The 12,340-nt window shown below is 41.4% G+C and overlaps 2 protein-coding genes across 3 annotated transcripts; one reads left to right on the top strand and one right to left on the bottom strand.

Moving 5' to 3' along the window:
- Positions 1-2,934: 2,934 nt before the first annotated feature.
- Positions 2,935-4,055, bottom strand: LOC124483652 (m7GpppX diphosphatase-like). The gene has a single exon (XM_047044184.1). The coding sequence runs from the start codon at positions 4,037-4,039 to the stop codon at positions 3,050-3,052; it is 990 nt and encodes a 329-aa protein (XP_046900140.1). The 5' UTR covers positions 4,040-4,055; the 3' UTR covers positions 2,935-3,049.
- Positions 4,056-4,096: 41 nt separating this feature from the next.
- On the top strand, positions 4,097-11,990 carry commd1 (copper metabolism (Murr1) domain containing 1). 2 transcript variants are annotated; one of them, XM_047044183.1, is made up of 4 exons: positions 4,097-4,310; positions 4,909-5,190; positions 11,427-11,538; positions 11,799-11,989. In XM_047044183.1, the coding sequence occupies exons 1-3, from the start codon at positions 4,137-4,139 to the stop codon at positions 11,532-11,534; spliced, it is 564 nt and encodes a 187-aa protein (XP_046900139.1). In that variant the 5' UTR covers positions 4,097-4,136; the 3' UTR covers positions 11,535-11,538; positions 11,799-11,989. The 2 variants fall into 2 exon arrangements, with proteins under 2 accessions (XP_046900139.1, XP_046900138.1); XM_047044182.1 differs by having other exon boundaries at positions 4,098-4,310; positions 11,427-11,990.
- The last annotated feature ends 350 nt before the right edge of the window (positions 11,991-12,340 follow it).

Genomic DNA, 12,340 nt, shown 5'->3' with positions numbered 1-12,340 from the left:
AGTGCTGAATGTATGGGACTTACAAACTCTTGCCGTAACTCCTTGATGTGGTCTGTGTTCTGGTCAAATAGGACCCTGTACACTTGTTTCATCCGCATGGCATTCCTGCGGAGAACACGGTGCAGTGTAGAGAGGCTGACGGTCTGGATGTTTCTGAATGTGGCATGGTCAGCCAGGAACCATTTTTACAATGTCAGTCTCCTGTTTGGCTGTGAAAGTGCATGTTCTTCCTCCACGTCGTGGTTCTCTTTCAGTCCTTACAGTGAGCACACTGTATTCTATTGATATGCAATATTTCAGTACACAAGGCAAATATAATTCATACCTGTTCTCCATTCTAAAGTTTCTAATGATGGCAGCAACTGTGAAGCGGCTGAGATTTGGTTGGACCCTCTGGCCAGCCTTCCTCATGCTCAAACCATGGTTGAGCACATGGTCAACCACGGTGGCCCGAATCTCATTAGAGATCACCGTTCTCCTTCTTTCTCCTCCACCTCCATCTTCTTCTCCTCCACCTCCATCTTCTTCTCCTCTTCCTCCTCCTCCTCCTCCTCCTCCTCTTCCTCCTCCTCCTCTTCCTCGTCCTCTTCCTCGTCCTCTTCCTTGTCCTCTTCCTTGTCCTCTTCCGTTCCTCCTCTCACTCTTACCCCTCTCCTTCTCTGGTTGTTTATGTGTTCTAAGTTCTCCATTGTTCACCAAACAAAACAGAGGCTTAAGGCCCTTTTTATGCTGCAGTCCTGATCGCAAATTGCTCACCAGACCTGAGTGTTTAGAGATTTGAATAGTTGTGTGTTGTAGGTCGATGCTATGAGACTTTACTTGAGAAGTGTGTGCAACAACTGAACATTGTGTGTAGTGTTTTGACAACAAGGTGATGTGTAATTGACATCAGTGTGTAAACAAGGAAAGTCAGAGTCTAATGCAGATAAGGGAGTGTAAAGTAGTGATAAATTGGGTCGAGCAATTGGTACATGCTGTTAAGGTTGTGAAAATTGTGCCAAAGTTTTGCTTATTGTGTGTTAACAATTGTGAAAAACTGTAAATACATATTCATTGATGAGGTTGGATTCAACCTGGTGAAAAGGAGGCGCCAGGGCAGAAATGTCATTGCCCAGCGCACCATTGTTGAGGTCCCCGTCGAGCGTGGTGGGAACATCACTTTGTGTGCTGCAATGGGTTGAGCAGGCCTGTTGACAGTACTGTACTGTTCAAAAAATAAAACTTTTTTTGCCGCATATGTGTGCTGTTTTCTGTTTGACTATGAAAAAATGTGGCCTACACTGAGACATTTTACAAAAGTTGAAATGGCTCATGAAATGGCTCCAGAGTCATTGGTGTGTTCTATTTCTAGAATGTCATGACTGTGTTTCTGTTCCCCTCCCCTTGTGGGTGTGTCTGTGTCTGTGTGGGTGTGTCTGTGTCTGTGTCTGTCTGTCAGATTCAATGTCAGCGCGTTGGTCTTCGGTCATTATCACCACCTGTCTTGTGTTAACCCACTGATTACCCTGTCTATTTAATGTTCCTTCTGTGTGCAGGTCTCTGTCAGATCGTCGCATGTGGCCACCCCGTCTTGTGTCTCGTGGAAGTAAATGTTTCAATTACCCCTAGGGCTGAGGACCTCTGTTTAGCTTTTGTTATTTTCCCCGTCTGTTACTGGCGCTTTTGTTGTTTCCGGCTGAGTCGCTGAGGTGTTTTTGGTTTCGCTTTAGACTTTGCAGTTTTTCTAATAAAGACCTTGGTTTGCCTTCAACTGCCTCCAACTTCTTGGACGCTACCTGACAGAATTGTGTTTTCAGTTTTGCACCACTGTGTGCTGTGAATGCTTGGTAGTGTACAGCAAATGCTTATTGTGTGTACAGTTATAATGGTATGTGTGTGTCATTTGAAAATATGGCGGTACCAAATGAGAAATGAGAACACAAGTTCCATTTTGTGAACAGGTAAGAGATTTGATGGCAAATAGTCATCTTGCAAAGGTAGTGTCAGGTTTTGCATTTTGTGTGTGAGGTTTTCAGTTGTGTGTGCAGTTTTGAGAAACGTGTGTTAACAATTGTAAAAACTAAAGTAATATTTTTTTTAAAACTATAAAATCACATCCAGAAAAGCTAGTTTCAGCTATTTTGCTTTAATTTCTGTTAATTGTTGCATCAGCTTCTGAGATTTTTATTGTCTTTCAGGGTTGCGATTCTCTTTTTTTGTCAAAAGATGGCGCATGAACTCCCTTGTACTTTTTCTGTAATTCAGATATCTAAGATTAAGATTTGTTGCACAATACATATAGACCTATTGTACCAAATGACAACAATTATTATATGATGAACATTTTTGTGTAACTTATACATTTAAAAAATCACTGACCAGTGATTGGTTTTTATAGTTTTGCAGCTATTTTATAAATAGTAACCCATTTATTCATGAATGTAATAACCCGTTGAAACATCCTCATAGCTTAAATATACACTGACCAGTAGAAGCCATGTAAGTACTTACATTCAGCCTATTCTGATCCCAACAAATCTCTATCATACTCCCCTTTTTTACGTTGCAGTGGCCTTGACTTTATAGGCCTACATAATGTTAAAATTATATATTAAATGTTCACATCATTGTTAATTATATCAGTGTGACTGCTTGCATTTACTTTAAGCCATTTTCTTTGTGCACCCCAAAGCTCTGACATTTTGGGCATGCTGCATGAAGATAATGTACTATAGATTTTGACTGTAATAGTTGCCAGTAACTAGTAAATAACCATAACCCTTTTCAGTGATTTGATAGAATATGAAAACATTTAAATGTATTCCATTTTGTTAATCTAGCCAAAACATTTGCACTGAACTGTTTGATAGAAACAAGAATGAGAAGGGGTAGCCTATTATGTGTTGCTCAGAAAACATGGCAATAAAAATAAATAGAATGTCACATACACAATAGTGGATTGAGGACACTTTAATAAAACAATTAAGGTATTACATTTTGTATAAAGATTATGGTAAAAAAAAAAAGCACAACTGCTTACACATACAGTTTACAACTAGGATAGCTGGAATTAGGCAGACAACCTCCCAGCTCCTTTGAACTCACTGAGCAGGCTGTCGTCAGCCCTCAGTGGGAAGGAGAGGGTACGATTGTGGTAGTACTCAGAGTCTGCCAGGAGGTTCTGAATGACATCGGAGAGTAGGTGTGCTCTCTCCACCCCAGTGCCCGGAGCGTCATAGCCCAGGGCCGTGAAGTGGACATGAAGGTGGTAGTACGATGGCTGATAATGGAGGTAAACCCTCATCTTGCTGGCTGGCACTCCATACCGCTCCAGAATGCTCTTCTCTCCTTTCTGGCGGATATTTCTTAGCAGTGGTAGATGCTGAGCAGTCAAGTCCCGGAGACTTTTGATGTCTCTTCGATGAACGATGGCTATCAGATACAAGTTATCCAGCTGCTTTTGGTCCCACTTTAAGTCTGGTAGGAGAACAAAGCCAACATCCTGATCTGGATCCTCATAGACTATACGATTTGCCTCAGCTTTCTTCTCCAGGATGTTGTAGACCCACTGTATCCCAAAGCTCTGGCTCTTAATGTAAGGCAGAGTGATAGAGCGATAATCCTCCCCGGTTTCCTCCACCAGAAAAGTCTCCTGACATAAGTACTTCTTAACGTGCTTCTCTGTGGCGGGACACACCACTGTGGTCTTGATCTTATTCAGATGTGCAGGGGGTTGAAGTTGATAGGTGCTGTATATGTCATTTTTCATCTCCAACTTTAGTCTAGAGCCACTGAACATATCGGACAAGGTGTCTTCTCTGAATGGTGTCTTCTCCAGGATGACAACAGCCTCATGGTCATCTAACTTCCCGTGAAGAAATATGTTTTTTTCACGCGCCGAGTCCCGCAGAACGGTCTTCAGTTTGAATCCGGATAGCACACTTTCAGATGCTGCTTGATCATCTATTTGATCGCTATCTGGGCCACTCTTTTGCCTTTTAGTCTTACTGAAGTCTTCGATTCCAATGTTGGGGTTTTCACGTTTACCAGTGGACGCCATCTTTGTTGGAGGGATGTTACGTTTGACGCCGGAGCTGCCCGAAAAGTAACGGGCAAATTCTCACGTGACATGTTGTCACGTGATCGCAAGCAGCGATATGGCGGATGTGGACCCAACTAAATCTCTGAACGGTTTACTAAATGGAATAGCTCAAAAAGTATATTACAACAATGGTGAAATAACAGAAGAATTTTTGAAAAATGAACTTTTTCCCGACCTCGCGCAAGAGGAATTTAACGCTTTGCACGAGAAGATGAGAGGCCTTTTGAAGGTAGTTGTTCAAATAAATATGCTGTGGATTTGCAAGCTTTCTACCGTATCACCAGTTTCAGACTACAAAGCATGTATTATCACACTTAGCGTTATAGCTAGTATTTTCAATACAAGCAATTGTATCTTCAAACGGTGTTTGACGGTATAACATTTGTAAACTTTTCTCTCATGCTATACACAACTTGTAACATCGTTTTCTCGATTGGCTTCTCTGTTTCGTTCTGACGGGTGGTGCATGATTAATTAACATTTGGATTTGATATTAATTTAAAATGACATTCACTGTCACACATGGCCTTAGCCATGAAGTCAACATGTGGGGGGGGGGGGGGGGGGGGGGGGGGGGGGGGGGGGGGGGGGAAAGAAAACATATTTGTCCCCCCCAATATGTTTTATGATAACGGCCTTGCTGTCACAACATTGCTTTTAAAAGGCATGGAAGAGGTTAGGTTTTCTTTATTGCCTATGAAGGTGAACATGATGTCATTAGGTGGCAGCACTAACACACCTTTGTGAAAATCATGGACAGCAACTGCAGTCACACAATAAAGAAAATCACATTGCTTCTCATAATACAAATACATGTTATTCCTCAGTCTATTGCCATGGCAGATATGGACCAGCCCCAGCTGGAGGCCTTCCTGACAGCCCAGACCAAGAAGCAGGGTGGCGTCAACACAGAGCAGGCTGCAGCCCTCTCCCGCTTCTGGAAGGGTCAGCGGGGCCGGGTCAGAGAGAGCCTGCTGGGCCAGAGCCGATGGGAGGCCGGCCTGAGGGGCCTAACTTGGAGGGTCGACCTTCCGACTTCGGCCAGCAGAGGAGAGGCGGCCAGCAGCCCTGTGGCCTTGGTGGAGTTGGAGCTGGGAAGGACTGGAGAGGTGAGAGGGAGGGAGGGAGGGGTATTCCACCCACCCTGTGGAATACATGTGACGGGTGTCATCATGCCTCTCATCAGTGTCTCTTCACCCCTCACTTGCCACTCTTGGGATCAAACTAGGGTCCTGTGACTCACTCATCCTTTCATAAGCACCGCTTAACGCTTTAACCAGCTACGCCACTAAGAAGTAATTCGATGTTGCGAGTAGGTGGTATACTGATTGAGTTTAACCAATGAAACTCAGTCACATATTATACTGTATGCTTAGATTTCTCCCTTTGACAGTGACTGGCATTGCACTGAATCGTATAAAACACATTGGAGTGAGAATATAGTGATTTCCCATTGTATCCCCAAATGCATGGCAGATAGATCATCAACCAACCCTTCCAGTCCTTATGTTTTAAAAGACATTTGGGTTTATTCGAAGGAAGCAGTGCCATAGAAGTATCCAATCAACATTTTTCAAGGATTTCCTTGTAATTTTGTAATTAAATTGGTCCTTTAATCTGCTCAATTCTGCATCTGTTTTACCCTTACAAGTGCATTACAAAGCTGCTACAAAGACACTAGAAATGAATACAAGTTTAGATGATAATACTCTTTTTGTTAGTGTTTTTAAATCCAAGTGACTGAAAATACCACAAGGTACAATGGAAGTCAGGATTCCAAGCTTAATCTCCTCTCAGAAAAAGTATTCTCACATTTCTTATGCAAAATGTGCTAATTGCCTGCGATAATCTACATTATTACACCACTTACAAAAATGTTTGGGAATCTTCGATTTGATATTGAGAAGGGAAAGGGAGTATAGAGTGAAAGTAAAAGCATTCTTAATGTTCTTCACATAATTTTTAAGGCTTTCCTCTTACATTTACATTTACATTTATTCATTTAGCAGAAGCTTTTATCCAAAGCGACTTCCAAGAGAGAGCTTTACAAAGTGCATAGGTCACTGATAATAACAACAAGATAGCCCCAAAGGATTGCGGGTTTGCGGGTAGCCAAAACAAGAAGCACACATTGTGAACAACCAAAAAATAAGTGCCAAAGGGAAGAGCCATAAGAGCATGTAGTTAAGCAAGTTACAATTAAACAACATGAATCTCTAAGTGCAAGTGTAACTGTAGCAAAAGCAAGCAACAGTAAAAATAAGATGAACTAAAATAGAATATTTTGCAGCGAATACAACAGTTTAAATCAGTTACCACTAACCAACAAGAGCAACAAGTCTCTAAGCAAGAGTCATTGTGATCCTTGAGGAAACTATCATTGGGTTCAGCAAACCGTTCCTAAGTACCGTTGTACTCCCGGAACAAGTGCATCTTGAGCCTTCTCTTGAAGGTGGACAGACAGTCTGGGTCTCTGATGGAGGTGGGGAGTTGATTTCACCACTCTTACCATAAAATACTAAATTTAGTATTCAATTTCCATGATTCATAAATACCTTATCCTTTAGTGCACTTTCAAGCTTGAGTTTGCTGTAAAATATGATTTGATCCTTAGAACCATTTAATCTAGCCAGAATAATTTAGTTGTTAGTGTGCCCTCTTTGTCCATTCATATTAAAAATGTATTAAATGAATACGGTGGATATTATTTACCACTACAGGAACTGCTATTTCAACTGGGGTTGAAGGTCAGCGCAGGTAAGAACAGGTCTAGGACCAGCCTCCATTCAGGAGCTCATCTTAATCACATTAGGCCAAAGCACCTGACCTGACCGGCTCCAGTCACATACCATGTAGTTTACCAATTAAATCATCCATTTGAGCAGTTTGTTGGTCAGTTTAATAATCTCCTGGCTTTTGTCAAGAATTAGTAACTTAAAATTGACTGTTCTCGCTGAAGTCACTGTTTAGCAGACCTCAAAGATGGTGCACTGTTAACAAGCTTTGAGGTCCTGTGACACTTCCCTTCTTGAAGTTTTTAACTTATGAATAAACAGCAAATGCATTTGTCTCCTTACTGTATATTATACAAAGGAGTGGCCCACTTTCATTAAACAATGAGGTCTAGATGCTCCCTCTAGAGTTGACAGGAAGTGTTGCTTCTGTACTTGTTGGAATACACTTGGTTTGAATATGTGTGGGTGGAGTCGCTCTACTTCCATTGTTCTCCTCTGAGCTTTGTTTTCGGGACCTGAACTCAGATTATTTTGCTCCTACGGTTAACATTTGTCTGTCATGGACTTTAAAAAGCAGTTTTTAAAGTTTAATACCATTCTGATTACTGGTCAGGATTTAGCTATTTTATTAGTAGGCTGATGAATATATATATTATATATGAGTGTACCTTTACCATCAGGAGGTTTCTATTTCAGTTTCATTTCATTATTGAACATAAGACCTCATTTAATATTCTCTCAGAATTGCAATGCAGACCATGGAGCCTAATCCATAGCTGCTTTGTGTTTGATCGGTTCATCATGCAGTTTAAGTTAAACCGTTCTTCATGAGCTGGATGACTCTGTAATCAATCACATAGTCTTTGGTAGTCGTTTTACTTGTAACTAAAAGTGGTTTTGACGCAATTTACGCTATTCAAGATAAAGCTGTTTAAGAAGGCTGCACTGTGCCTCAAGATATTTCACCACTAATCTGTTTCGCAAACATCGGCAGAATACTGACAGTATCTCAGTAATTTCTATTTGTAAAAAATACACAGCCCATAAGTACATTTAAAACACCTACTATAGCATTAGGGACCAGGCTGATTACTATGTGGCTTCCCTTGTAAAATGTAAGTTGCAGTGGACATAACAGTATCTCCAAAACTACACAGGTTTGTGGAACGTAGATCAAGTGAGACAACACATGTGATTCATTTTGAAGTTTACAATCAGTCCAGAACATCTCCTCTGTGTTTTGACAGGTTCTAAATGTCAACATGCTCGACCAAACCCAAACTACGACTTTCACAATGTTTAGCCTAGCTACCTCTGACCAGATGACCAGGTACTAGCTACCTCTGACCAGGTACTGGCCTCTTCAGGACCCTGTATGACCCACATCAGCCCATTAAGAGGGCACAACAGATTCTAGATAAGTACTTTCTTCTGGCCAAGGTCATCTTGTCCTTGTAACCTTAGAAAAGATGACCTCAAGGACAACAGTACTTGAGCAGGACATGGTTCACATGCTCCAAAAAATACTATCTTCTGTCAAAGTTGATGTAGATCCAAGTGCCAAATCCTAGCTCCTACGTGTTGCATTTGGCATCTCGTGTTGTTGGAGACCACTTTGCACCCTGCTACACACAGCCACACACAGCCTGTCACCTGGCTGTTAATAAATGACGCTTTGGACCTGGAGGCAGAGTCAATTTAATACAGTCTAAAGTAGGACCATGATATTGACAGTCAAACTTGTTAAAAGCTCACATTAGCATGGGGCTCTTAAAATGATGTTCTATTTTTTGGCTACTGACAAAAGAAACTAATGTGACCAGTGACCACATACCAACATGGACTGGGGATATTTATTGGAGTATTTGTTTTATGAGGAACCTCTGGTGAAATCAAAGGATCTTCTTCTGCTTCTTACTTTGTTTCCAGACAACAAATGCTTTTACGCACTATCAGTCTGAGTATGGGGATGTTAGCATAGCCCGTAGAGCATAGCCAATTAGATTGCCTACAAACTGACACTGAAATGCAAGGAATTTGTCAGTTCCACCATAATGCTGGAAGGAGAGCGTCAGAAAGACCTCTTCTGCATCAGTGAATCCATGTTCTGCATCCAGTGGGGAAATCAATCTGTAGACTTGTCGCAAGAAAAGCTGATAGGATATAGCATAGTTGCTGGTTGAATACAATGCCGGAACAATGAATGATGGGATGGAAGTTGAAACTTGTTTTCCTGGTCAAATTCAAAGAAAATGTAGCACATGCTACAAAGATTGATGAATGGATCAAAGTTTAACCTTTCTTTGCTGGTTGAACTTAAGACATTTATAAAAATAGCCCAATGCAATACAAAAATTATGATTGTTTGAGAGGATCACATTCAATGGATTCACTGGCACTTAAGTTCAAGTCTTTTATTGTCAGTTATTGTTATTGTGTTTCTTAATAACTCAAAACATGAATTGTCCTATATCATATTTTCTACCTTTCAACATGAAGTAATTTAACGATCAAGTTTTTTTTTCTATCAGCATATACCAACAAGCTGACAAGCCTCAGTTTTTCCTTATTTATTTTTTAAATCTTAACTTAAAAGTTCACATGGGGGGGGGAGGGGGGGGGGTGTTGGGGAGGAGGTGTTGGGGAGGAGCTCTCGGGGGTGGTGGTGGTGAAGGTGGTTGTGCTTCTGCTCTACCCAATATATCTGTGCCAGTCTACCCCTCCCCTTGCACTAAGAATGAGGCTAGTGGAGCACCACACCCTTGAGCAACCATTATCTTGGCCATTACAGTTGTGCTGAACTTAAGTGAACCAGTTGATTCGTTCACAGAAGATGATTTTTTAGAGATCTTTTGTATTTGTAAAGATGGCCTTCACATTTTGACCAATTCCTTTGTACATAGTATGTTTTTAAATACGTATGTACCTATGTACTAATCCCCCTCCGCCCCTTTTTAAACCATAGGATGGTCTCCCAATGTCAATAGAAATACAGTGGGTGTGTCTAGCTTGGCTTAACTTGAGTAATATAGTGTATTTGCATAAGCAAAACTAGTCTACAGGTACAGCTCAAGTGACTGACACAAGTCACTCTCCAAAGAACACTGACATATGAGTCATAGCCCTAATGTACTTTATTTACTTTTATTTAGTCATTATATCTCATTTATGGGCCAGATACAATGAGGTTTTGCAGGCAGGTGCCATTTTAATACCTGCCCTGTCTTCCATAGAAACAGGTCTTACCTAAACAAACAATAGACGTGTGTGTGTTGGGGGAGGGGGTTTGTGTCAAGAGGTTACCAGGCAACAGGTCATTGAGAGGTGCAAGGGTACAATGTAGGCATGTCCACGATAGAGAACAAACGGGAAATAAACAACAGCTGCAGATGGACAATCCCCTGTCCTTCATTGTGTCTCCTCCTGGATCTTCATTCATTTTTAAGTGGCAGGTAATAAAACCGGTTTGGCGTCACATAGACAGAATGAATAGACCTTCTATATCACATGGCTGGCCCATGTGAAAAATGGACGTTTTATCGGCCAGTTGACCTTGCCCCCTCTCCCCCCATGTGAAGGACACTGAACATCTATAGGTTCTTAGTCTGTAGTCGGCAGGCGATGCAGTTACCAAACTGCAGAAGTGGATGCAGGATCAGTTAACCTACCCCCTCTACTCCTTATGCATGCCATGCCATTGTTAGTTTATTTAGCTGTATGGGTCTCAAACATTCTGATCTGGGGCATGATTTAGGTCATTGAAACCACTTTGACGTTTACAGGATTATATGAACTACATTCAGAAATGCCAAAAACGGTATTAACATTTTTTTCATAAAATACAAATTAGAGGAAAAGATGTTGTTGCCCCCTATGGTCGCTTTGATCATGACCCCTTCCCCCTGTTCTTGTCCTTTATTCTGCGTTCTCTGATAGCAAACCGTTTTTGAAAGGTCACATTCAGACAACCGACATTAGAGGATATTTTTGTCTGAGCCGCTGGAGAACCCAGAGAATGAAGGGAAAGTTTCAAGGGACCCATTCTTATAATGGGAAGACGTGAATGGTAGGGCCACAGGCTGAGTTTGGTCTATATTAAACGTACCATCTGTTTTTTCTTTTCCCCCCGTAAAATTAGGAGGCCTGTAGGTCATTCACAGCATGACAAAAACATTCAGAGCCGTTTCCTTCCTCACATTTCCGTGGACAGTTTGGCTCTTGAGCTTTTGAAATTGACATCCTACTTACTCCCTGATCTTGGCAGCTGTCATTGTCAGCACCATATGTTTACACTACACCTTCTCCACCGTGAGTTATGTACGACAATCACTGGCAGTAAGTGAACCGAGCTTGACTTTGACAGGTAGACTTCCATCATTCGAGCGCTCTGAGATTTAGGAAAGGTGGTTTTTAGGCGAAATAGAGGTCGTTGTTTCTGATGATATACTTTGCTGTGCATTGCATCATTCTTACACGCAACCGTTTCCTGCTGCGGTACCATTTCATTTATCTGCTTTGTCATGCATTTGTACAGATTGTGTGCAGACTGTTATTGTATTGTGTCGTACATGTCCTCTTTCCTCTGACATTGTGTCTTCTGTCTTTTACAGGACTCCGAGTTTGTGTGCCTGGAGTTTGATGAGGCGAAGGTCAACCAGGTGTTAAAAAAGATGGCAGATGTTCAGGAGAGCATCGACAGCATCGTGCATCGCAGCTAGTACGGTGTGCAAGCCCTGTGTGTTTGTAATGTGTGACTGTGTGTGTGCGTGTCAAATTGTGAGAAAGAGAGCGTGTGTAACAGAGCAAATAAAAAGGACTGCATGGATGTATATAAGTTGTAAGTGCATAAGTAAGCATTTTGTGTGTGTGTGGAGATGTCGTGCAGTTTGTGGCAAGCGTTGGGTGTGTTGGGAAGAATGTTCATAGTGCCCCATTTTGTGGTTTCCTGCTCTATTGATGCTCAATTCCTGTTTGGGTCCAAGGTGTAAGGTTAAAAGAAGAAGTTCCGTGAGAGCAAGCTGCCATATTACCAGAATTTGCTGCATACTAGTCTGTTGTACCCAATGGAGCCTATCTTTCTTTGAAAATCAAAATATTTCTGCTTTCATATTCATACTTTTGCTTATAGAGATCATGTCATATTGTCAGAGAAAATGGCTTGTTGTACATATTAAAACTCAGGGCATTTAGAGAGCAAACCCACTTCATAGAAGAAGATGGGCCAGTCTGGGTAGTATCAGGCCCTAAGAGAATGGGCATGGTCTTTTTTCAATACTGTGATGCATTTATATATTTGTTTACAGGAGTTGGTGAGATTTGAACCTGCTACCATCTTGGCTTGCATGTCATATTCCTCATAATAAAATGTTTTGACACTGTGTCTCACATACCTTCAAAAGAAAGAAAGAATACATCAAATACATTTGACTATGTATTTGAGTAAGCCCTCCTTTCAATCAGTTCATAACAGAAGTCATTACATGTACAATGGTTGAGCCAGTTGTCATAATTTTAGGCCATATTC

Source organism: Hypomesus transpacificus, chromosome 21 (genome assembly GCF_021917145.1).
Source record: "Hypomesus transpacificus isolate Combined female chromosome 21, fHypTra1, whole genome shotgun sequence".
NCBI classification, from domain to species: domain Eukaryota; kingdom Metazoa; phylum Chordata; class Actinopteri; order Osmeriformes; family Osmeridae; genus Hypomesus; species Hypomesus transpacificus.
The sequence above is the reverse complement of the archived record's forward strand: the minus strand, read 5'-3'. Positions and strand labels throughout refer to the sequence as shown.